General features: G+C 36.4%; 1 protein-coding gene across 1 annotated transcript in view; it reads right to left on the bottom strand.

The window, feature by feature from the left end:
• Positions 1-7,800: 7,800 nt before the first annotated feature.
• Positions 7,801-25,765, bottom strand: part of LOC122498687 (protein dachsous) — a 375,424-nt gene continuing 357,459 nt past the window's right edge. Inside the window, exons 5-16 of the mRNA XM_043606540.1 lie at positions 24,680-25,084; positions 22,867-23,275; positions 21,596-21,874; positions 21,240-21,463; positions 20,314-20,980; positions 19,854-20,204; positions 17,694-18,020; positions 17,119-17,575; positions 14,978-15,917; positions 14,601-14,892; positions 12,487-12,783; positions 7,801-11,672 (exon numbers count right to left, since the gene is read on the bottom strand). Coding sequence (XP_043462475.1) covers positions 8,893-11,672; positions 12,487-12,783; positions 14,601-14,892; positions 14,978-15,917; positions 17,119-17,575; positions 17,694-18,020; positions 19,854-20,204; positions 20,314-20,980; positions 21,240-21,463; positions 21,596-21,874; positions 22,867-23,275; positions 24,680-25,084 — 7,428 coding nt within the window. The 3' untranslated portion in view covers positions 7,801-8,892. The remainder of the gene's footprint in view (positions 11,673-12,486; positions 12,784-14,600; positions 14,893-14,977; positions 15,918-17,118; positions 17,576-17,693; positions 18,021-19,853; positions 20,205-20,313; positions 20,981-21,239; positions 21,464-21,595; positions 21,875-22,866; positions 23,276-24,679; positions 25,085-25,765) is intronic.

Genomic DNA, 25,765 nt, shown 5'->3' on the forward strand with positions numbered 1-25,765 from the left:
ATCATGCTCTAATTAGAACCAAATGAAAGCTTGAAAGTGCCCTACATTTCTGGTACAGTTAGAATTGGCTGGATGAAGATTTCGGGATTTTTTGGCAAAAAACAAAACTCCAAAAAAATTACTAAAATTTTATTTTCTTCATAGGGAGGGACCTTCCACTTTTAATTTTTGCAAAAATTTTAAGGTTTTTTCAAAGCACTATAACTTTTACCTGTGCTATATACATGCTCTAATTAGAACCAAATGAAAGCTGAAAGTTGCCCTACATTTCTGGTACAGTTAGAATTGGCTGGATGAAGATTTCGGGATTTTTGGCAAAAAACAAAACTCCAAAAAAATTACTAAAATTTTATTTTCTTCATAGGGAGGGGACCTTTCCAACTTTTAATTTTTGCAAAAATTTAAGGGTTTTTTCAAAGCACTATAACTTTTACCTGTGCTATATATCATGCTCTAATTAGAACCCAATGAAAGCTTGAAAGTTGCCCTACATTTCTGGTACAGTTAGAATTGGCTGGGATGAAGATTTCGGGATTTTTTGGCAAAAAACAAAACTCCAAAAAAAATTACTAAAATTTTATTTCTTCATAGGGGGGACTTTCTAACTTTTTAATTTTTGCAAAAATTTTAAGGTTTTTTTCAAAGCACTATAACTTTTTACCTGTGCTATATATCATGCTCTAATTAGAACCAAATGAAAGCTTGAAAGTTGCCCTACATTTCTGGTACAGTTAGAATTGGCTGGGATGAAGATTTCGGGATTTTTTGGCAAAAAACAAAACTCCAAAAAAATTACTAAAATTTTATTTTCTTCATCAGGGAGGGACCTTCTAACTTTTTAATTTTTGCAAAAATTTTAAGGTTTTTTTCAAAGCACTATACTTTTTACCTGTGCTATATATCATGCTCTAATTAGAACCAAATGAAAGCTTGAAAGTTGCCCTAGTTGCCCTACATTTCTGGGAGGGACCTACTTTTTAGTTAGGTTTTTTTCAAAGCACTATAACTTTTTATGTGCTATATATCATGGCTGGCTTGAAAGATGAAGATTTCGGGAAAAAAAACAAAAACTCCTAAAAAATTTTCTTCATAGGGAGGGACCTTGCCAACTTTTTAATTTTGCAAAAATTTTAAGGTTTTTTTCAAAGCACTATAACTTTTTACCTGTGCTATATATCTGCTCTAATTAGAACCAAATGAAGCTTGAAAGTTGCCCTACATTTCTGGTACAGTTAGAATTGCTGGGATGAAGATTTCGGGATTTTTGGCAAAAAACAAACTCCAAAAAAATTACTAAAATTTTATTTTCTTCATAGGGAGGGACCTTTCCAACTTTTAATTTTTGCAAAAATTTTAAGGTTTTTTTTCAAAGCACTATACTTTTTACCTGTGCTATATATCATGCTCTAATTAGAACCAAATGAAAGCTTGAAAGTTGCCCCTACATTTCTGGTACAGTTAGAATTGGCTGGGATGAAGATTTCGGGATTTTTTGGCAAAAAAACAAAACTCCAAAAAAAATTACTAAAATTTTATTTTCTTCATAGGGAGGGACCTTTCCAACTTTTTAATTTTTGCAAAAATTTTAAGGTTTTTTTTCAAAGCACTATAACTTTTTACCTGTGCTATATATCATGCTCTAATTAGAACCAAATGAAAGCTTGAAAGTTGCCCTACATTTCTGGTACAGTTAGAATTGTCTGGGATGAAGATTTCGGGATTTTTGGCAAAAAACAAAACTCCCAAAAAATTACTAAAATTTTATTTTCTTCATAGGGAGGGACCTTTCCAACTTTTTAATTTTGCAAAAATTTTAAGGTTTTTTTCAAAGCACTATAACTTTTTACCTGTGCTATATATCATGCTCTATTAGAACCAAATGAAAGCTTGAAAGTTGCCCTACATTTCTGGTACAGTTAGAATTGGCTGGGATGAAGATTTCGGGATTTTTTGGCAAAAAACAAAACTCCAAAAAAATTACTAAAATTTATTTTCTTCATAGGGAGGGACCTTTCCAACTTTTTAATTTTTGCAAAAATTTTAAGGTTTTTTTCAAAGCACTATAACTTTTTACCTGTGCTATATATCATGCTCTAATTAGAACCAAATGAAAGCTTGAAGTTGCCCTACATTTCTGGTACAGTTAGAATTGGCTGGGATGAAGATTTCGGGATTTTTTGGCAAAAAACAAAACTCCAAAAAAAATTACTAAAATTTATTTTCTTCATAGGGAGGGACCTTTTCCAACTCTTTTAAATTTTTGCAAAAATTTTAAGGTTTTTTTCAAAGCACTATAACTTTTTACCTGTGCTATTGCCCTATTTCTGGTATTAGATTGGCATGAAGATTGCGGGGATTTTTTTGGCAAAAAACAAAAAACTCCAAAAAAAGTGGGCTTTCTTTTAATTTTGCAGGTTTTTTTTCAACACATAACTGAAACTGCCAAATTGAAAGTTGCCCTACATTTCTGGTACAGTTAGAATTGGCTGGGATGAAGATTTCGGGGATTTTTTGGCAAAAACAAAACTCCAAAAAAATAAAAGTATTTTCTTCTAAGGGAAACGTTTAATAAAAATTTTAAGGTTTTTTTCTTAACACCTATATATCAGGAAACCAAATGAGCTTGGTTGCCCTACCAGTTTTTGCCGGGAAAAAAACTACCAAAAAAATTTATATTTTCTTTCATTTTTGGTGTTTTGGCAAAAAAAAAAACAAACGCCAAACAATTACTAAAAAAAATTTTATTTTCTTCATAGGGAGTACCGTTCCAACTTTTTTAATTTTGGCAAAATTTTAGGTTTTTTTTTCAACGCACTAAACTTTTTAACCCTGTGGCTATATATCCATGCTCTAATTAGAACCAAAGAAAGCTTGAAAGTTGCCCGACATTTCTGTACAGTTAGAATTGGCCTGTGAATGAAGATTTTCGGGGATTTTTTGGCAAAAACAAACTCCAACAAAAATGAACTAAAATTTTATTTTCTTCAGTGAGAGGGACTTTCCAACTTTTTACAGTTTTGCAAAAATTTTTAATGTTTTTTCAAAGCACTATAACTTTTTCCGGCTATATATCATGCCTAATTAGAACCAAATTGAAAGCTTGAAAGTTGCCCTACATTTCTTGGTACCGTTTAGAATTGGCTGGGATGAAGATTTCTGGGAATTTTTGGCAAAAACAAACCTCACAAAAAATTACTAAAATTTTATTTTCTTCATAGGGAGGGACCTTTCCAACTTTTTAATTTTTTGCAAATAATTTTAAGGTTTTTTTCAAAGCACTATAACTTTTTACCTGTGCTATATATCATGCTCTAATTAGAACCAAATGAAAGCTTGAAAGTTGCCCTACATTTCTGGTACAGTTAGAATTGGCTGGGATGAAGATTTCGGGATTTTTTGGCAAAAAACAAAACTCCAAAAAAATTACTAAAATTTTATTTTCTTCATAGGGAGGGACCTTTCCAACTTTTTAATTTTTGCAAAAATTTTAAGGTTTTTTTCAAAGCACTATAACTTTTTACCTGTGCTATATATCATGCTCTAATTAGAACCAAATGAAAGCTTGAAAGTTGCCCTACATTTCTGGTACAGTTAGAATTGGCTGGGATGAAGATTTCGGGATTTTTTGGCAAAAAACAAAACTCCAAAAAAATTACTAAAATTTTATTTTCTTCATAGGGAGGGACCTTTCCAACTTTTTAATTTTTGCAAAAATTTTAAGGTTTTTTTCAAAGCACTATAACTTTTTACCTGTGCTATATATCATGCTCTAATTAGAACCAAATGAAAGCTTGAAAGTTGCCCTACATTTCTGGTACAGTTAGAATTGGCTGGGATGAAGATTTCGGGATTTTTTGGCAAAAAACAAAACTCCAAAAAAATTACTAAAATTTTATTTTCTTCATAGGGAGGGACCTTTCCAACTTTTTAATTTTTGCAAAAATTTTAAGGTTTTTTTCAAAGCACTATAACTTTTTACCTGTGCTATATATCATGCTCTAATTAGAACCAAATGAAAGCTTGAAAGTTGCCCTACATTTCTGGTACAGTTAGAATTGGCTGGGATGAAGATTTCGGGATTTTTTGGCAAAAAACAAAACTCCAAAAAAATTACTAAAATTTTATTTTCTTCATAGGGAGGGACCTTTCCAACTTTTTAATTTTTGCAAAAATTTTAAGGTTTTTTTCAAAGCACTATAACTTTTTACCTGTGCTATATATCATGCTCTAATTAGAACCAAATGAAAGCTTGAAAGTTGCCCTACATTTCTGGTACAGTTAGAATTGGCTGGGATGAAGATTTCGGGATTTTTTGGCAAAAAACAAAACTCCAAAAAAATTACTAAAATTTTATTTTCTTCATAGGGAGGGACCTTTCCAACTTTTTAATTTTTGCAAAAATTTTAAGGTTTTTTTTCAAAGCACTATAACTTTTTACCTGTGCTATATATCATGCTCTAATTAGAACCAAATGAAAGCTTGAAAGTTGCCCTACATTTCTGGTACAGTTAGAATTGGCTGGGATGAAGATTTCGGGATTTTTTGGCAAAAAACAAAACTCCAAAAAAATTACTAAAATTTTATTTTCTTCATAGGGAGGGACCTTTCCAACTTTTTAATTTTTGCAAAAATTTTAAGGTTTTTTTCAAAGCACTATAACTTTTTACCTGTGCTATATATCATGCTCTAATTAGAACCAAATGAAAGCTTGAAAGTTGCCCTACATTTCTGGTACAGTTAGAATTGGCTGGAATAAAGATTTCGAGATTTTTTTGGCAAAAAACAAAACTCCAAAAAAATTACTAAAATTTTATTTTCTTCATAGGGAGGGACCTTTCCAACTTTTTAATTTTTGCAAAAATTTTAAGGTTTTTTTCAAAGCACTATAACTTTTTACCTGTGCTATATATCATGCTCTAATTAGAACCAAATGAAAGCTTGAAAGTTGCCCTACATTTCTGGTACAGTTAGAATTGGCTGGGATGAAGATTTCGGGATTTTTTGGCAAAAAACAAAACTCCAAAAAAATTACTAAAATTTTATTTTCTTCATAGGGAGGGACCTTTCCAACTTTTTAATTTTTGCAAAAATTTTAAGGTTTTTTTCAAAGCACTATAACTTTTTACCTGTGCTATATATCATGCTCTAATTAGAACCAAATGAAAGCTTGAAAGTTGCCCTACATTTCTGGTACAGTTAGAATTGGCTGGGATGAAGATTTCGGGATTTTTTGGCAAAAAACAAAACTCCAAAAAAATTACTAAAATTTTATTTTCTTCATAGGGAGGGACCTTTCCAACTTTTTAATTTTTGCAAAAATTTTAAGGTTTTTTTCAAAGCACTATAACTTTTTACCTGTGCTATATATCATGCTCTAATTAGAACCAAATGAAAGCTTGAAAGTTGCCCTACATTTCTGGTACAGTTAGAATTGGCTGGAATAAAGATTTCGAGATTTTTTTGGCAAAAAACAAAACTCCAAAAAAATTACTGAAATTTTATTTTCTTCATGGGGAGGGACCTTTCCAACTTTTTAATTTTTGCAAAAATTTTTAGGTTTTTTTCAAAGCACTATAACTTTTTACCTGTGCTATAAAGATCCCTCCCCATGAAGAAAATAAAATTTCAGTAATTTTTTTGGAGTTTTGTTTTTTGCCAAAAAAATCCCGAAATCTTTATCCCAGCCAATTCTAACTGTACAAGAAATTTAGGGCAACTTTCAAGCTTTCATTTGGTCATTTTACCCCATAAGCGAAGATTGCTGAAGGGGTTAGGGGATTGAAAGTTGTTTGGTGCATGTTTTTTAGCAATTAAAACGTTTTTGCGTTGAAAAATTTTTTTTTTTTAGTTATTAATTTTTCGTTTTTTTAAACGCTGCGGACTTCAGCCTCATAAGTTTTGTATCTTTTTAAATTTTTACTAAAATCTGTTTTTCTTTTTTTTCCTTTATATTTTGAACAAAAACAAGCAACTTTTCCTTTAGATACTATTTTGTAAATCAAAAATTAAAAAAGTTATCACCTCCTTCCACAAAATAGCAAAAAATTCCGGTTTTTTTGGTTCTCTACTAGAGCTGTGCAAAATAATTCGAACCGAACTGTTCGAATTTTTTCGCTTAGTTTTAATGTCGAATATTCGAGATTTGAACTAGCACAGTTCGATTGTCGAAAAACCGACATTCGACATTTCGGCGCCCCAAAACCGAACTAAACTCGGTTCGGTTCGAATTTTGCACAGCTCTAATCATTTGACTTGGAAATATGTTAAATATATTATGTAACATAATATTTCTGTTTAATGAATTCTATGACAAATGATATTTATTTTAAATGGTTTTTGTGTTCAATGAAATTTATGTCATATAATGTGCATATTATGTGAATTTTAAGTTAAGTAGTTTTATATCAAATAACTATTTGGTCAATAAAGATTTCGTGAATAAGCATGCGTCTCCTACTTGCGCCGCCAAGAATTGGCCAAAACCTATGTATAAACTACTTGCGCATCAAGTTTTGGAAAAAATCAATAAATAAACTACTTGCGCATTGCAGATTTGGTGAAAATCAATAAATAAACTACTTGAGTCGCCCAAAATTAGTCAAAATCAATAAAAAAACTACTTGCGCCGTTCAAAATTGGTGAAAATCAACAAATATACTACTGGCGCAGCTTAAAATTGGTCAAAATCAATAAGGGGCCGTTCAAAAAATACGTAACGCTATTTTTCGGAAATTTGGACCCCCCCCCCCTCCCCCATGTAACGCAATATTGTATACATTAGCGCCATTTTATCTGCTGACCGTAACAAATAGCTTGACCCTCCCTCCCCCAAAAAACGTTACGTATTTTTTGAACAGATCCTAAATAAAGGACTGACGCCGTCCAGAATTGATAAAAATCAAGAAATCAATTAGTGAATTTATTGATTACTCTGGAATTACAAATAGATACTAATTGTTCAGGTTTGCTTGATGATAAAACTGTTCAAATGAGAAACAAGTAGTGGCGCTATACTGTGGTTATAAAATGCACTATTTTTTATATGTTCCACAGTCGGTAGTTCTACTATAACCAGCAAAAGGTAATCTTCGTTTACATATAGATTCCCTTTTGGTGGTTTTGTGAATTTTAGCGTTATCAGCAGAGGCTAACGAAGCTTCTTTAAGCTGTCATTTTTACTTTTGTGAGCGCCAAACTCGAATATGAGTATTACTTAAGATCAATAAGTGAAATGTCCACTACTGCATAAATTCTTTGATTAAAGACTTTATACAAAAGCAGTCCATTTTAGAAAGAGTATAAGACTATAATAATTCTGTTTTTTTTTTTGCTTCTATAAATGCTCATATAATTAATTGTAATGAGTAATGACATAGGCCGAGAATTATTTTGTTACAAAATTCAGTTTTAAATTTACTATCAGAATCTGATACAGCTTTACATTTGGAAAAAGGTGAAGATCTATGTTTTAATCAATTACTTATTTATGATTCAGAAGAAGCAATCCTTTGCAGATTAAAAAGTAACAAAAATTTTGATGAAAGAATGTTTAGAAACTAGAAAATAAATGAGAAAATTCAAATGCTTACACGAAATCTTTAAAGATGTCAGAAGTAATTAAAATAGAATAGAAACTCAATTAGGAAGCGGTATAGGAAAGGATTATTAGGTTTAGAATTCTTCATTCTCAGGTATTAGATATAAAGAAAACAATTAATTTGCTAAAAAAATTCATTTATTAAAATGCTTCAAAGAGAAGCGCAATTAGAAAATTTGTACAAAGGGTAAAAACAATTTATACAAAATGAATCCTAAGTATCGTCTATTATATATACCTATACGCATATACATATAAATATGAGATTGTGACATATAACATTTTTAAATGCAACTTGAAGGAAAATGCATTTTTTTATTGCATACATTATCAACAGAAGTAAATCAACGCTAAATAAATAATTTTTTTTGCGCCTAATTTCTTTATTACATTATTTAAAGACATTCTATACACAAAACGATATTACTTCTGCAAAAAAAGTACAAAATATCAAAGAACAAACATTTCAACAAACCGTTGTAAAAAAATAAACCTGAAAACTTGAATTTGAAAATTCAGATTGAAATTTAATTTTTTTAATTTTTTAGCAGTCTTTGAAACGTTTTTTTAATCTGAATAAACCACGATCTAAATAATAATCAGTTCTCTCATGGTTTTCCTTTTTTTATGCGACGAGACGATTTCAAAATGTTGAAACAAGAACGACTGAAATTACTCAATCGTCTTAATTTTATAATTACTGTACAAAGAAAGCTAAACTTGTCCTACAAAATGAAATCGTCTCATCGTTTACAATGGTCTAAGTTTTGATTATTAAAATTTTTTTTACCGTTTTCTTTTATTTACAAAATCTACTTAAATTCTAAAAACATCGCTTTGAAGCGAAGCTCATTTATCCACCTATTTACAGCAGTTCGCCTTATCTAATACTTTTATATTTTTATAACTATACAAAAGAGGCTAAGCTCAAAATTTGAATTGCAGTCTCCTGAGGATTAAAAAAGAAATTATTATATTCATTCTTGAAACGCTAATCTATCGCTTGGCAATTATCGCACGCTTCAAATTTATCTAAAAAAATCTAATTTACAGTTTCTTTTTTTTGAGAAAGAGAATTTGAGAAAAAAAACTCTTTATTGCGACGTATACAATGAGGTCTGTCATTCTCTCTCCCTCTAGCTAAAAACAATTTATCACATATTAATTTACTTAAATATAAACTCGCAAAGATGGCTGTTAGGTATTTTCAAAAAAAGGGGATAAAATTTTCAGCCAACTTTGCTGGGGGGATTCAGTCACTCGATAACAAAATAGGGGGGCAATTGGGTAAACTATCAGATTCTAAGCTCGGCATCGGTGACTGGAATCCCCCTGGGATGACCTTGACTATTCCTTTGCGTCGCGGGTGGCACTAGAGGACTGATACTAGGACTCCTTGTCGCTAGGGGCGATAATGAGGGCGAAAAACTAGGACTCAACGCTGCTGAGGGGAATGTTGAAGCATCGTGACTAATAGGCGACCTGGGCAAAATGCCTCGCGCTAACGCAGGCGCTGCAAGTGATCTGGGAGCAACGGAAGTGAGTAGCGGTGGCGGCGGTGCTTTATGTACAGATTTCGCTTTCCCACTACTTCCCGAATTACCACTTTGAACACTAGCAGCATCGTCTTTAAGTCTTGCAATTTCACTAAACACATGAGCAAGCGGTTGATACTGAGGACCCCAATCCAGCAGGTAGTCCCAATTATAAGACCCAGTTAATTCCTCTTCACTATGAACAATCGAACTTAAAGATCCGTTCATTGAAGGTCCACTACCCGGAACTTCCAGTCCCGATGTTGGTCTACTGGGATCGCCAATTTTCCCATAAATAAGAGTGGCGATGTCAGCCTCCGTCGCCGTTTCATCCTCAAAGAGATGGAGACTATCCAATGGTAGAGCTTCTGGAGGTCGCCTCGGTGTTCCAGTGGGAGGATCGACAATTCCCAATCTCGCCAAATACTCCTGAGTGTTGTGAACCGATAAATCACTCGCCGAGTCCCCGTGCGTTTGTCCTTCATTGATCATCCGAATTTCCTCATCCTCTCCATCGTCCTCGGCCGAACCACGACCGGAGGAACCCGACTGATCGCTGCCCGAAAGTTCGGACGTTGCTTGCTGTTGTCCGGATTGTCCAGACGTACCATAGGAGGGAATTTCGTCGTATTTAGGCGGAGCGAACTGACAAGACGCTCTTTCCCTCACACCGTCCGTTACGGAACAATTTCCCGAATTTCCTACTCCGGTGACACTTCTGATTGGAATTGTGTCAAATGCACTTGGATCCACGTAACTATTGCTCGCTGCCGCGTTACTGTCTCCATTTAGTCCGGGTTTCGTTCCCGGTTTCTTGTGCCGTCGGTTTCTAATATGAAGATAGAGGAAGATGGAACCAAAAGCGAGGACTAGTAACAATAGGGCGATCAAGAGTCCCAAAGCCCAATCAGCCAGACCGTTAGAAGTCGCCACAGCCATATTAGTGCCGATATTTGAAGGACTCAACGATGTCGCTCCCCGGGATAGAATATAATCATCATTATCAACAACACTAACTTCCACGACCGTCATATTCGACAACGATCCCTGTCTACCAGAACTAGCACTAACCACCAATCTGGAAGATCCCTCCACTTCAATATTCGAATGCATCAACTTCTGCCTAACAATCAACGCACCGGTCGTTCGGTTCAATTTAAAGTAAGGATGTTGCGAAGTCATCTGATAAACAACCCGTCCATCAGGTCCCTTATCCCTATCAGTCGCCGTCACATACCCAATCACTGTACCAGCCAAAATCTGCGCTCCACTCCTAATTCCAAATCTGTACATCCTTTCCGTAAACTGTGGATAAAATTCGTCCCTCGAGTCAATTTCAACCCGAACCCTTACAGTCGCAATCCTTCCCCCGGTGTCCGTGGCCCGCAAAGCAAAAGCGTAACGATTCCTCTGTTCGTAATCAAAAACAGCTCGGGTGGTAACAGCTCCCGTCTTCGCATCAACCGAAAATAGTCTCCAACTATCGTCAATATCGGAAAATCCGGTCGCGGCTGCAGACATGATTGTGTAGTTCAACATTCCAAATATTCCCCGATCTAAATCCGAGGCTCGTGCAGAGAAGACAGTCGTACCAATTGGTTCATTCTCCCCAACAAATTCAAGGTACTCCGATACAGGGAACTTCGGCGAATTATCATTCACGTCTTCAAGATGAATTCGAATACGGGCCAAAGCACAAAGCGGTGTAACCAAATCACTGTCACATGACATCACCACAAGATTATGAAACTCCGAAGCTAAATCGCAGTCCAATGTATTATTTACTTGTAAAGATCCGGAATTATTATCGATTCTAAAGAGTCCTAAATCATTTCCCGAAGTGATGTTATAGACCAGAGTTGCCGCAGGACTACCAGCAAGATCGTCATCTTTGGCTTTTAGGGTCGCGATCACAGTACCTATCATCGTATCCTCCCTTATCGAAACCTGATGATGTTCCTCTAGAAATCTAGGGTAATTATCATTGACGTCATCCACTGTTATCACCACCGTGACTGGATCATCACCAACGAGGGAACCAGTTGTTGAATTCTCGTCCTTAGGTCCAAGTCTTAATATATATCTCTCTTTTCGTTCGCGATCCAAATTCTTCGCAAGCACTAAAGTGCCGCGCAATATTTCAAACATTCCGTTCTCATCGCCAGCGATGATATCACCATCCAGTAAATCAACTTCAGCTAGTGTCATCAGTGCAGTGCCTCTTGATGCATTCTCCTTAATTGTCAACTTATAATCCCTACCGGGTAATGCTCTCTTCAAACTGCCCAATCTCACCACCACTGAACAAACGGTCATCAATGTTGGTTTACCCGAATCCTCAGCGACGACAATAAGTTCCACTTCTTTTGGCAGGGGTTTAGGTATCGCTGTTCTGTTCACGGTAATTCCACCAGTTGTTGGATGAACCGTGAAACCTTTCTTTAAATGCATAAGTCGGTAACGAATTCGTGAATTATCTTCCGTAAGATCGTTGTCTGTTGCATTCACTGACAAAATCTCCTGCATCTCCGTATGTTCTTCTGCAACAAAAATAAAATTCCAGAATTAATTGACATTTATTAGGAAGGGGAAAAAATAGAAAGAAAAATAGTGCTCCTAATTTTTCAGCAGTTGATATATTTGCATAGAGGATAATTATGACTGAGATTATTCCGAGGATTATTCGAAAAATTAAAGAAATTTTCGTTGTGGATCGAAAAAAGAATTTTCGATAAGAGAACAAAGTATTTGGGAATCGTGATACTTATGTAAGCGAGGGAAGATGCAAATTTGCAAGCTCGTTGTCCTCGTCCCCCTGACCACCCGCGAATGCACCATTAGGCCGCGCGGCTATGTATTTTTAATAAGTTTCGAGAGCCCTCGAAAGAAGCAACGATCCACCAAAGGAGGCGGCTTTCGGCTGTCTGGCGAAACGTTGTCCTCACATTTATTTATGTGCAAGGCGTTCGTACACTCCTCCATTCTCCCTTTCCTTTCACTTTCAAATTCTCTTTTCCCTTTTTTTCAATCTTCCTCTCATTCTTCTAATTCTTTTTTCTACTTCCCAGCCCTCTTTTTAGGATTTAAAATCTTATTTGATATTGTTGTGGTATGAAGCACATGGAGTGATAACAAATTCACGCTTTTGGAGAAAATTGAAAAGTGGGAAGACGCCTAATTTTGGTTGGGGTTCGACGTCGAAATTAAAAATTACTGAATTAATTATTGGATTATTTATTGGGAATTCAGTAGTTTGCTCGTGTTAAGCACTTTTTTCCTTTCAAAAATCAGAACATTGGAGAGTAACCAAAATTACTCTTGGAGCATGAAAATGAGATTATTATTCAAACTTACCGGAAAGAGTGGCGACGTAAGCAGCTTGCAAAAATTCCGGAGCATTGTCATTAAGATCGGTGACTCGTATCGTCAAGGCAGTTGTTGCTTCATGGATACTATCACTGGCAATAACTTGAAGAACATACTCCGAACGAGTTTCGGCGTCGAGAAAATTTTTCAACACCACACGACCGCTGTATCGATCTATGCTGAATGGTCCCGGATCTGATGTGTTGCCAAAACGATAAGTAAGAACTGGTGAACTGTCGACATCATTTGCCGTGATCTCCGTAATCACTGATCCAATTGGAGTACCTGGAAAAGAAAACATCAACATTATTCTCCGTCCGCTATCAAATTTCACTGCTCGCGTGAGAAATAAACTTCTAAGTTATCTTGACACTCTGCAACATTGTATATAGAGATCCCTTCACTTCATATTAAGGATCATTTGAAACTCGAGTCAATTTAAAAAAAAAAACCTACAGATCCCGTGAAGTTATCGGGATCTTGAGACTATAAATCAGAAGCGTTAGTTTAAAATCGAAAATAGTGGATAATCTAGTTTTTGGTTGTAGAGGGGAAAAAATATATACGAACATTCTAAGGGACGTCATGGAGTTATGAAGTAAGCCATAGAAAGAATGAAGGCGACTAAGGACGTAGCTGTATAAAACGTTGCTCGTAAATTTAGTCAGACCGTTAATGTCGTGTAAATCGGTTTCAAGAGCGACCTTGTCCTTGTACCACGAACATGTGCACATTAAACTAAAAATGAGACCCCAAGAACTGTTGAGATCAAAATCAGGAAGTACTTGCAGAATGACACATGTCTAACAGATAATATCCTGTTTCGAATGTATTCTTTTTTTTCAACAAAACAACGAAAAAAATAGCCTAACCACTGTAGACGTGGTTTCTCATTAATATTCACTACCTACTCGATTAATAACTATTTTAAATCTTTTAAATTTTCTCTTATCAATTTACGAATTTTCGAAAATCACCTTCAAACGTAAATCATAAATCATGGAACTAATTTTTCAAAAATCAATTTCAAGCTCAAAAATTGAAAATTGTAGTAGGTGAAAAAAGAATTGCATTCTTGAGATTCACGATTCATTTTTCACAAGTCCTGAAGACAAAGTATAGAGGAGCGTGGTAATAAGTGAAGATGAGCTGTGTGTTTCGGGTCAGAAAGTTGAGGAGCTGGAAAACGAAGAGCAACAACAGGTATAGTGTGATCGCCCACGCAGAATAAGTATTGCACCCCAAAAACGTTAACATTCTCTGTGACCCTTTGATGAAAGAAAGTGGATCGAGTGAGACGAAAGGCGTCTGAATCGAAAAAAGAAGAGAAGGAGAGAGAGAAAAGAAGTAGGGAGCACTCCTAAAGTATAAAGTTAAGTGGTAAAGGATTTATGCCAGCATTAAAGTCCAACTGTTCGGAACAATCTGCATAACTTAGGTGAGTACTGGCTGCTGCGGTTCTTCACTCACTTCATTTCTCTTTTTTTCTTCTTTAGTTTCCTACCGTCGATGAGAAACCCCCATATTGTTCCTTCATTGACAGATACAATTCAATGGAAGTTGAACGAACTGATCAATTCTCAATCTTAATTGAAGCAAAGCTTTGAAATTTTTTCTATCAAAAACTGATAAATTAATTTATTAAAGTGTTCAAGTTTCATCTAAAAAAAATATTTCATCAAATGTTTCTCAATTTTGTCTGGGAGAAAGGTTAAAATATAATGACCTTTCGAAGATATTTTTGCCATGCAGCTGCTGAACTATTTATCACGAGAGCGATTTTTAAGCGGAGAGTAATAAATCAAGTTTGCCTTTCACATATTCCATGAGCAGGCGGAGCATGATCGTTTTGTCTCATTCCAAAGTTACTGAATTTTATTTATCTGAATATAGTTTATACGATTGAGAATATTTTCGCACCGGAAAATATTTCTAACTAAAGAGTTTCGTTACTTTTGGAAAATTTGGTTGGGTGTTCAACGTCACAATGTAAAATACAGGAACTAAAGTCCTGGGTTAATTACTGGATGAACTATTGGAGATTCTAATTTGGTTGTGATTCAACATCGCAATTTAAAAATCAATTAAAAATATATTCTTACCTTCGGAGACGAAAATGACACTCTGAGGAGTTGACGGGAACGTGGGTTGATTGTCATTGATGTCAATTACTCGAACACTGAGCGCTGTTGTTCCGGTTAATTGAGGATTCCCTTGATCCGTGGCAATGATTGTCAAACGATACTGCTCCCGAATTTCCCTATCAAGAACAATGTTGGTCCTCACTTCCCCACTGTTCGGTGGATTAATTGTAAAAGCATTGTCTGGATTGCCATCAACAATATGATAGAGAATTCTACTATTTAAACCCTGATCCGCATCACTCACTGTAAGCTATAATTAGATAAAGATTAATCAATAAGATTTCAATTTCCTGACAATAAACTTCATCAATTCTCTTCCAAGATGTTTCACTTACCTTGACTACAAAATCCCCTTTGCTGTTCCCTTCTAAAACAGTTGCGGAATATTGATTTTGTGTGAAAATTGGTGGATTGTCGTTAACATCAGAAACACGTACAATCAGTTTAGCGTAAGCTTCCAAAGGTTCCGGTCCCGTTGTTCTGGCAACTAGTGTCAAGACATGTTTTGAACTTTCTCTGGGCAATTCCTTGATGACTTGTCCATCGAATGATCTACCCCATGAATTGGCTGATCTTTCGTTACTAATTTCCGAATTCGTACTGTGATCATGCCAGAGTTCAGCGTCAATTCTCGCTGGATCATTGACACGAACCATACCCGACTCTTCGTCAATGTAAAAACTACGAAAATCATTTCCAGTTCCTATAGAATAGGAAATTCGTTGTCGTCTACCGTCGGAACGTACGGCAGTCACTTGAAGAATCTCAGTGTCTTTTGGTGAATTTTCCTGAACAGTAACTTCGTAGGTGTCATTTTGAAATTTAAGCATTGGAGTCAATTCCGCTAGATCGCCAACACGAATTTTAATCAAACCCCTAGCACTTAGAGGAGGATTTCCCTTATCTTTGGCAATAATTTCCAAATGGTAGACCTTACCATTCTCTTGTGCAAGTGATGATGTTGCCGTAACAACACCAGTACTCGGATGAATTCTAAATTTTGGTTTCTCATGCTCCCGAAGGAATGTATAAACAATTTCACCATTTGGTCCATGATCAGCGTCAGTGGCTTTCACTCTCAATATATTTTGTCCCGGTTGTGTGCCAATTGGTACTCTTGCCTCAAAAGGATATTCCTCAAAAACAGGCGAATTATCGTTAACATCCGCAATATTTATTTCCACTGGAATCAATGTTCGTTTAGCGTCGTTCTTTCCACCGTCGGTTGCAACCACTAAGAAATTATAGCTACTCTGTCGCTCTCTGTCCAGCGGTCTGTAAAGAAAACATTAAAACCTGTTAAATTCAGTGAAAAGATTTTGTAATTACAAATGACAGTTTTTTTTTTTAATTGAGAAAATAAATTTTCAATTTAGTTTTAAGAATGTTGCTCCAATGAAGTTGAAATTCAGCGAATGCTGGGTGAGCAAGTAGCGGTAACATGGATTCTAAAAGTAACGACAACACGAAGAAGCCGACTTCTGTTTGCGAATCACGAAGAGCCGAGTGGGATGAACGAGAGGAGGGAAAGAAGACCAGAAAAAGAAGCAAGGAACGAAGGAGCCGTGGCTGGTTTTGCATATCAGGCTTTTTGCCGGCTAAAATAATGCATTGAAATGCCACATGGTGCCTCGCTGAAATGACACACTGCTGTCGCGCTGCAAAAGTTCCCCCCTCCACGCCAGCGAATCCTCCACCTTCTTTTAACTATCATCGACATCGTTCCTCTTCCCTCAAGCGGTATTATTTCACTCGAGCCGAACGAAACAGGAACAAAAATTACTAAATGGATATTAATATTCACCAATTTCGATCTTAACATTTAAAAAAAAACCATTTGTTCTCAATCAATTTTATCCCACAAGAAGCGAAACTCTCAACATATTTTAATTACCAAAGAAAATGTTCAAGTTTCTATTTTTCCCCCATGAAAGTTAATTTCTCATTTGCTCGCGATCAGCGTAAAGTAATATTACGTGTCGACCGGATGAGAGATAGTGGATCGTTGCAATTAACAATGATCGTTTGATGATCGTTTTTCTCGTTTACCTTGAACGGAAGCCAGTGGAAAGTCGCGACATCTTCGTTAGCATCTCCGTCAAGGAAAGAAAATACACAGATACCAGTTTCCTCGACGCGGAATACCGTTCAAAGTAAAACCCATACGGGTAATGCATAAGGAATCGTCTAATGCCTTTGACTTTATAATTTTATGACGTCCCTACCACGCGTCCACCCTCCCGCTCTCCCTTTCTTTTACGATCTTCCATGAACATTATATTCTCCTGATCCTAATCGGGTGGGCAATAAAGGTCGTGGTAATTAACGCCAGTATGAAATTAAACCGTAGGGGGAAAAAACAGGAAATGAATATCAAACTCATTTACTTGGAATGCAACAATTATAACAATAATCTATTCAAACAAATAAATTTTATTTCTCTCTTGCCTATAATTTTATTTAAATTTAAACTTACCCAGAGGTTGAGATGACGCCAGTGAGGTTATCGATCTTAAAGAACCAGGTTGTCTCGTCAGCAATTGCGTATGTAACCTTTCCATTATCCCCTTGGTCGGGATCGAGAGCCTTAATTTGCATGACACTTGATTCGGGGGAAATGTCCTCGGATATTGTTGTGAAATATCTTCCGGGATGATTGGCAGGAGCGTATGGAGAGTTGAAATTTCCGTACTCTTGATTTTGACCGATTCTTGATCTTGAATCGCTGTATTGATTTTGAATGAATGATGGAGCATTGTCATTGACGTCGAGAACGATGACAGTGAGATTGCAACGTTTTTCGAGACTAGGTCGACCCTTGTCTTTCGCGGATATTGTCAGTATGTATTTGGGTACGGTCTCCCTGTCGAGGCTCGACATCGAAAGAACACCTGTCGATGAGTCGAGACGGAATTTTGATCCAATGTTTCCGCCTGTAAATAATTAGGTTAATTTAATCACTGGATCGACTTTTTGCCTTTAGTAGCGTCTACAGAACGATTTAAAATTACGAATACTCGCATTTGCGAGAGGGAGGGAGGGAAAACTTACCGACTATACTGTAGAATATTTCTCCATTCTTTCCCTCGTCGGCATCAACGGCTGCGATGGTGTGAACAGCAGCGGCTTCTTGATTCTCCGGTAACTCTAATCGATAACAGGATCCTGATTTGAATTCCGGATTGTTATCATTCTCGTCTAGAACTTCGACCTCCAGTGTTGTGAGATCGAGCAGTTTGGCTGATCTCGCAAGCACGGGTACTGAATAATGGGAAATCTCCTCTCGATCCAGAGGGGAACGAAGTGTGACGACTCCACTTGACGAGATGATAAATTTATCCGAAGCGACGCCTTTCGGAATGCTGAAGGTTACGTTTCCTGTAATGATAATGAATTACAATTAGCGTTTTGGCATAAAGCGGAATTTGTATGTTTTGAAATTCCCAATAGAGTGGATGGTTTTAATTTGAATTTTCATTAGGGAGGAATTTGTTCCGTTTGCATACAACTCTTCAAGGATTGAATTACCAGTTTGTATTAATTTCGATCTGAAGTAATTGATAGCCGTTTGAAGACGACAAAAGTCCCCTGATAAAATTGAATAAAGGGAAGAAATAGTAATAGTGAATCTGATTTGCGATAAATGTACTGCAAATGGAAAAGGCTTAGAGCGTATTGCTTAGTAGTGCTCGGGGGCAAACAAGAGGATGGTCGTGATAGCGCTTCTCTCCTTTCCCTCATTCTCTCCAGCATGGTTTCTTGTCCCTTAATGCATACGATTCTCAAATTCCAGAGGACGACGTGTTTAGCCTGTCGGTGCATTTTTAGCGGGTTTAGAACAAAGCGTTACACACACATACACAATTTGATTTCACATTGGTATGGTGTGTTGGGTACACTATTTCAATCGTTGCGTTAGTATAGATCTGTGATGACGGTTGGATGGTCCACTGTGGTACTTAAACATGTTCCAACGCCAGTATGTAAGTATGGCGGTGATTTGCCTATGCGTACCGCGGCTGAATGGCGGCACGATGATATATGTGACCATTGTTTGTCTTCTCCACCTTTTCTTCCTCTTTCTCCAGCAGTCTCACCATCTTTTCCCGGAGGACCAATGATTCATCATTCTGGAGAAATGCTACTTGCATACTCCCGCGCCTCATCAATTTTTTTACAGCTACTTATGACAACCTCCAAAATATTTTAGTTCCTCGCCCTGCATCGGCCTACAAGTAAACTAAATGTTTACTGATGCTGCCATCTGTAGGCGGTTCATGTCCCCCAATCAGCAAATCATCAATGGAGGAAATTCCATCCGAATATAAAAACGGACAATACATTCACTGCAAATAACTTTATGAAGCACTAACAGTAATTTGCGTTTATACAACATCCGGTTAGGGAGAATTGAGGAAGCACACAATTCATTTACTTTCTGCGACTCACTCAATTTATTCCCGACATTTGTGACTAATATTAATTCCAACTTCCAAGGTGGTCTTGAACATTAAAACCAGAATATAGATTTAGATTTGCGAATATCTAAATAATTAAACCGGTATCGTACGAGTCACATTAAAAAGATTCGTATTCCCCCTGATCCCTTAAAAAATCCCTCCACCCAATTGAGTTCAATTTCTATTTAAGGATCACACTTTCTAGTCTTCCCGGACATTAAGCCAAGGAAGTAGGAAAAAAACCGTTGTTTGCCGTTTCTTGTAGAATTCTTCAGTGCCCCAAGAAGTAGGAGACAAGCGTGAGTCATTTGACTCAATTTACTGTAATGCTCGCACGGCAGGATTCAAGGCAATTATTTGAGGTATTTTCATAGCAATTCTTTCCTATTAACCCATGCTGCGATCACGTACACTCGTTCAAATCTTTTGTAAAGCAACTCCTTTTTCCAACAATTCAAGATGCCATCATTACATTTACGAAGAGAGTGCAAACTAAAACCTTGAGTGCAAATAAAAAAGAACAGATCTTGTTCTACAAGACTTGTTCACTTTTTTCCCCCCATCGTGGACATTAAAAACTTTAAGAATCTGAATAATCTTCTTCAATGATCAATAAATTTTTCAGAAATAACTCAAGATTTCAAGGGTTATTATCGGATTATGAGAATTGGTAAACATTAGTTTATCTTAAGAAGTTCAGGGAACTTTTTATGAATCTTTAGATTAGTGGTAATGGGAAATTTAATCTTACCTTGATCTGCGATTGCAGGACCGGCAACATTCAAAACAGCTGATCCAATGGGTAGGAGTTCGGAAACTCTTGCAATTGGATTGGAGAGTAAAAGTCTTGGTGGTCCACTGGTTTGTCCAAAAGCAAGATTTAGTGACAACTTTATTGTCGCTTTTCTAGGCGGTGAACCATGATCATTGGCTGTTATTTCAAGTTCCAGGGGTCTGATCATTGGTTTTAGGAGTGTTACCAATCCCGAGTCGTAACCAACCGAGAATCTTCCTTCTTCATTTCCGGAAGTAATTACGTACGATACTCGACCGTTGTCGTCTACGTCTTTGTCCACAGCGACAACTCGTGTGAGAACAGCGCCTACGAAAGAATATTAAGAATTAATTGCCTCATCCACTTTTGAAATTTGAAAGCGGAAGGATCAAGTAGTGGAAGGAATTCAAGTAGAAGAAAGAGAATTTTAACTCACCAGGTAGAAGATCAGGTGTGACGGGAATTCTCGTTGTTTCCGGAGCAACAAACACCGGATCGTTGTCATTTTGATCTAGAACGATAATTCTCGCCGTAACGGTAGAAGAAAGTTGTTCGCCAGGTGGCGCTCGATCAACGGCTTCAATTATCAGGGTGTATTCAGCTCTTTCCTCACGATCTAATGGTTTGGCGAGTGTCAGTGCCCCGGTTAGTGAGTCGACGGCGAAACTTCCACTTGGTGGAAATTCCGCAACGAGGCCATATCTTAAATCACCATTGGGACTACTGTCAAGATCAGTTGCAGTGAGATTATAAATCGTTAGGCCTATCATAGTTCGTTCCGAGACTCTAACTATGATCGGATCCTGTGGCCAGCGCGGTGAATTATCATTGGCGTCCTCGATTATAATCTTCACCGAAACCGCAATACTCTGCGGATTACCAATTGATGTTGTATCCAAGGCACGAATTTCCAAATGATATTCACTTGTATTTTCCCTATCGAGTGAATGAGCTACGACTAATTGTCCAGAACTGCGATCAACATCGAATGCCGGATAATCAGTAATTGGCGTTAGGGAATTAAGATTGTAGGCGACTCGTCCTGCTGGTCCTGCACCGGAGACGGAACCAACGGCACTTCCAATTGTTGCATCCTCCCTTACCTGAAAAATAATCATTGGTTCCCAACATTCGGTAATTGTTTTATGTTGTTGTTACAAAAGTAATTATCTACAAAGTAGATGAGTTCGTTTTATAACCCAAAAATCGTGTTTTTGTATCACCCTTTCCTATTATTTTAATGATGCTATGCTATAAAGTTTTACGAGTCAAGGGAAGGTTCTAATTTCGGGAGAAGTAATTCGTATCTTAATTGGATGAATTTTATTAAATAATTAATTAAAGTTTGACCAAATTACTCACGTTGAATGTTAGACTGCTGCTCGTAAATGTCGGTCGATTATCGGCCAAGGCAAGAACTTCGACTCGAAGTGCTCGAACACTGTGACGGGGTGGACGCCCGGCGTCGCTTGCTCTCACCGACAATCGATAAACGTTACGCTCCTCGTGATCGAGAACTGCTTTCGTTCTGATCATTCCAGTGATAGGATCAATGGTGAAGACATTGTAGCCATCCGAGTCGCGATCTGTAATTTTAAAACAAGATTCTAATTTTAGCTTCTCGAAGTGAGTATATTTTATTTTATCTTTTTTGAAAATAGTTTTCAGATTACAGGAACGGATAAAGTCAGGTGTATCAAAAACAAAAAAAAACATACCTTTAAGAATTGTATAAGTGACTGAGGCATTTTCTCCAAGATCGGAATCCAATGCTCGAACCCTAGCTACTTCAGTTCCGGATGGTTGCTCCTCCCGTACGCTCACAACATCACCTTGAGGATCAACAATCTCCGGTGAATTGTCATTCACATCGAGAACAGTGACTTTCAGTGGTACACGCGCTGCCCTCGACGGTGTTCCCTGATCACGTGCTTCCAAAACCAATTCGTGAACTCCTTTCGATTCACGATCCAAAGGCTCACGAGTTGTCACTTCACCTATTTGAAAGTTAAAAAAAATTCATCATCAACTCTTATCTCCTATCAAATTTTCAACAAAGAAATTCTTTGTCTCAAGAATTACGAAAGGAATGTTATGTGATTAGTCATCTAATTCTTCTTATTCTAATGAAACTGCATCTCGTTACATGGATATTGTAATCATGTCTAAAGTGTTATGGCGAACACGGCCGTGAAACGAGCCTCATGTAATTACGAGATCGATGGAAGAAAGAAAGCACAGCGTGTCTCCTTTCTTTTGCACCGGTGCAAAGCAGTTATCTCATTAACAGATAATTAAGGTTTCTAGAGACGGGAGAAAAAAAAACCATTACAAAGATCTCCCAAATACCGTTAAATATATCCTTTCAAAACAAATTTGCGTGTCACTTGCATTTTTTTTCATCTTCTAGTTTTTAATCTTCATCCACACCCATATGATTATATTCTATTTTCCAATTATGGAGGTATTTAAATAAGGGAAAAAAAGACTATAAATTCTGCCGCATTTTCAATATTGTACCATTTCCATAAAAGCAAATGAAAAAGAAACGAAAGGAGAAATAGCATTAGCAATGGTAGCTAATGCACTTCTCATGTAACTCAACTCTAATATTTGAAAATCGTCGTCCTTGAAGAATGAAGTATTGATAAAAAAAAGTTACTATAAAAGACTTTCAATTTGAATGGTTCATTAAAAAAAAAACCCTCAACAAAAAGGAATTTTCAAGAGCATACAAGTCTGCGGGTCAATCATGGTATTCTATATTTAAGTGTAAACTCTCTCAAGATCCTCTTTAAAGACGTTCGTGTTTGACGTTTCTTTCAAGCCAATAATTCGCCTCGACACGTAAACGAAAAAGGAAATGACACTCTATCATTTCTTATCTTGAGAATACCAAGTGGATACCAGATAAACCAAGTGGAAAACTACCGTTTTAAATTCAAAGTAATTTTTTTTTTTATTTAGCAAAAATAATAATTAAACTTACCAGTATCGGGATCAACGGTGAAACTGCTATTAGCTTGGACCACTGCATATCTCAAGAGGGCGTTTTTACCAAGATCTGGATCAGAGGCTGTTACCGAACCCACCAATGTACCGGATGGTAAATTCTCCAATAGTTCAAAACTGTAAAATTCCTTTTCAAAGTTTGGTTCATTGTCATTGTCGTCAAGAATTGTTATTAATACTGATGCACTGGCGGTAGCTGCTGGTGAACCATTGTCAGTTGCAAGAACAGTGAGTGCATAACGATCCGTTGTTTCACGATCGAGATTTTGAGCGAGAAAAATCCATCCCATATTTGAACTTATTCGAAATTTTGATGAACCTTGTAGACGATAACTCAATCTTGCATTGTTTCCGGTGTCAAGATCAACAGCTGTTACTTGTAGAATCTGGAATTAGAGGAAAGAATGGGGGACTTTTATTATTGGGAATTATGTGGAATTCAAAAATACCGCGGTTTTATGTCTTTTTGAGAAAAAAAACTACTTTACCGACGTTCGGTATTTAGAAGTAGACTAACCTTCACTGACAGGTGACAAAACTGAAATTTACAACTACAGAGAGTTGTAATTTTATATCCAAGGGAATCGTTATCAAAATAATAAATTTTAACAATATTTTGTTGAATTAATAATTATTCTCCCATGTACAAACAGGTAATTATGATATTTCTTTATATTTTCCATTTTCTTGTGAGTGAATCTTTCAAATAAATCCTCGAAATTTATATAACCTACAAGGAATAGAATCCAATAGCATCTCAATTGTTACTCCAATTCTGAATTGTTTTGAAACAAACGTTTCATTTTAGAACATAACTGAACGAAACGTTTAAAAATAGAACAGGAAGATAAATTTCATTGAGGTGATTATAGAATCGATATTTTTAATAAGAAAAATAAAATTAATTGAAAGGAGCGTGAGAAAGTGTAGAAAATAGACGAAGAACAAAGGGATGAAATTACATGATCTTGGTTATTGTCCACTGTTGCCTTTCTTACCAATGAGGTTTCATTCGCAGGAGTCAAGGATGATTGATGGAGATGGAAGAGGAGAGAAGGGAGCTGGAAGAGGTGAGAAATCCAGAGGCCGACAATGAGAGGCAATGTGACGTGGAAGATGGCAATCATGTGCTTAACTGTACACCATTACGGGTGAAGGGTTACGTTTATAACTCAAGTTTCCCCCTTCATTCTTTGCTTCTTTTTAACAATCGGAAATTGATTCGGCAATTTTACGGTTAATCAACGTCCTTGCGCTTCTTATTGTATCTAATTGAGGAAAATTGAGTTATGGTTCTCGAAGGAGACTTCCTGAAAACAGGACACCAAATTTTCTTCAGGAGTCTATTTCTTCAGTTAAAGATTTTGCTGAAGAAAAAGACTCCCAAGAAGAACCCCAATTTTCTTGGGAGTCTTTTTCTTCAGCTAAATCTTTAACAAAAGGAAAAGACTCCCAAGAAAATTGGGGTCCTTCTTGGGAGTCTTTTTCTTTAGTTAAAAATTTAGCTGAAGAAGAAGACTCCCAATATTCTTGGGAGTCTTTTTCTTCAGTTAAATCTTTAACTGAAGAAAAGGACCCCCAAGAAAATTGGTATCATCTGGAAGACATTCTAGAATTAAGGTTTAATATTCCAATTAGGATTGGAATTAGGATTCCAATCATAAATTGAAATTAGAGTTTGAGACAGTTTTCGCCATCAGATGAAACGATGAAGAATTCCGTGATATGTAATCGTGACTCCGATAAACAAATGCTTTCTGTGACGGGCGTGTAATGAAGATTTTTCTCACCTGTGAATCGAGTCTGGCGCCTTCGGGTACTTCAACGTGATACTCGTTCCTCTCGAACACTGGGGGGTTGTCATTCACATCCTGTACCTCGACACTGAGACTGAGATTCGCCGAGAGACCAGCGCCATCGAGAGCACTTATCAAGAGACTGTGCCTCTGCTGTGTCTCGTAATCCAATCTACGAGCGAGATACAATTCTCCAAGTCGAGCATCAATACCAAAGAGATCGTTGCTGTTTTGCGCCAAGATGTAACGAATTGGTGACGTTGGTGTCAAGTCCGGATCCCATGCATGCGCAACATACAACGGCGTATGTAATGGATGAGATTCCGGAACGGATATTCGTACCGTGTTTGTTGGAAACGATGGTGGATTATCGTTCACATCCTCAACTGTCAGCTCGATCTGGAAAAATCAAAAAAAAAATTAAAACGATTTATTCATCTCATCAAATTTCAAAAAAACATTAGCTACTTTTTTGGTTATCACGAAACAAATGTGAACAAATGTGAACAAATGCTTCCATTGAATGTCAAAGCGAACATGAAAACTTGGGAAATTGTACTTCAAAGAGACTGCCGACTACTGTCTCCTACTGACAATTTATTCAAGATAATAGTAAACATAATTTATTCTTAATTAAACATTTTCAATATTCCATTACGCAAAAAGTTTTTTTTAATTCTATTCACAAACTTTACGATCAAAGAAAAGTTAAATGAGAAATGAGAATATTGTCATTATCTAAACACAAATCTGATTAGTGATTATTTAACAAACTTTGTGAAACTACATGACTAGTTGATAAATTAATTACCCTAGAAACAATCAATTGAAATGTGTAAAAAAATATTTACTCAAGATTTTTCATAAATACTTATCATGATGTTAAATTACATGCATCTAAAGATCGTTCGCGAAAAAGAGTATATATTCTACTTTGTGAAGTCATTATTTGAAAATTGTAGGTTTAGCTTGATGGTAAATCTTTTAGCGTGCTTTGCAAAACAAGAAGGGCGTATACACCACTTGCGCTATTTATTTGTATATATATATGTACCTATAAGGATATTAAAAAGGCAAAAG

Source organism: Leptopilina heterotoma, unplaced genomic scaffold (assembly GCF_015476425.1).
Source record: "Leptopilina heterotoma isolate Lh14 unplaced genomic scaffold, ASM1547642v1 Lhet_157, whole genome shotgun sequence".
NCBI classification, from domain to species: Eukaryota; Metazoa; Arthropoda; class Insecta; order Hymenoptera; family Figitidae; genus Leptopilina; species Leptopilina heterotoma.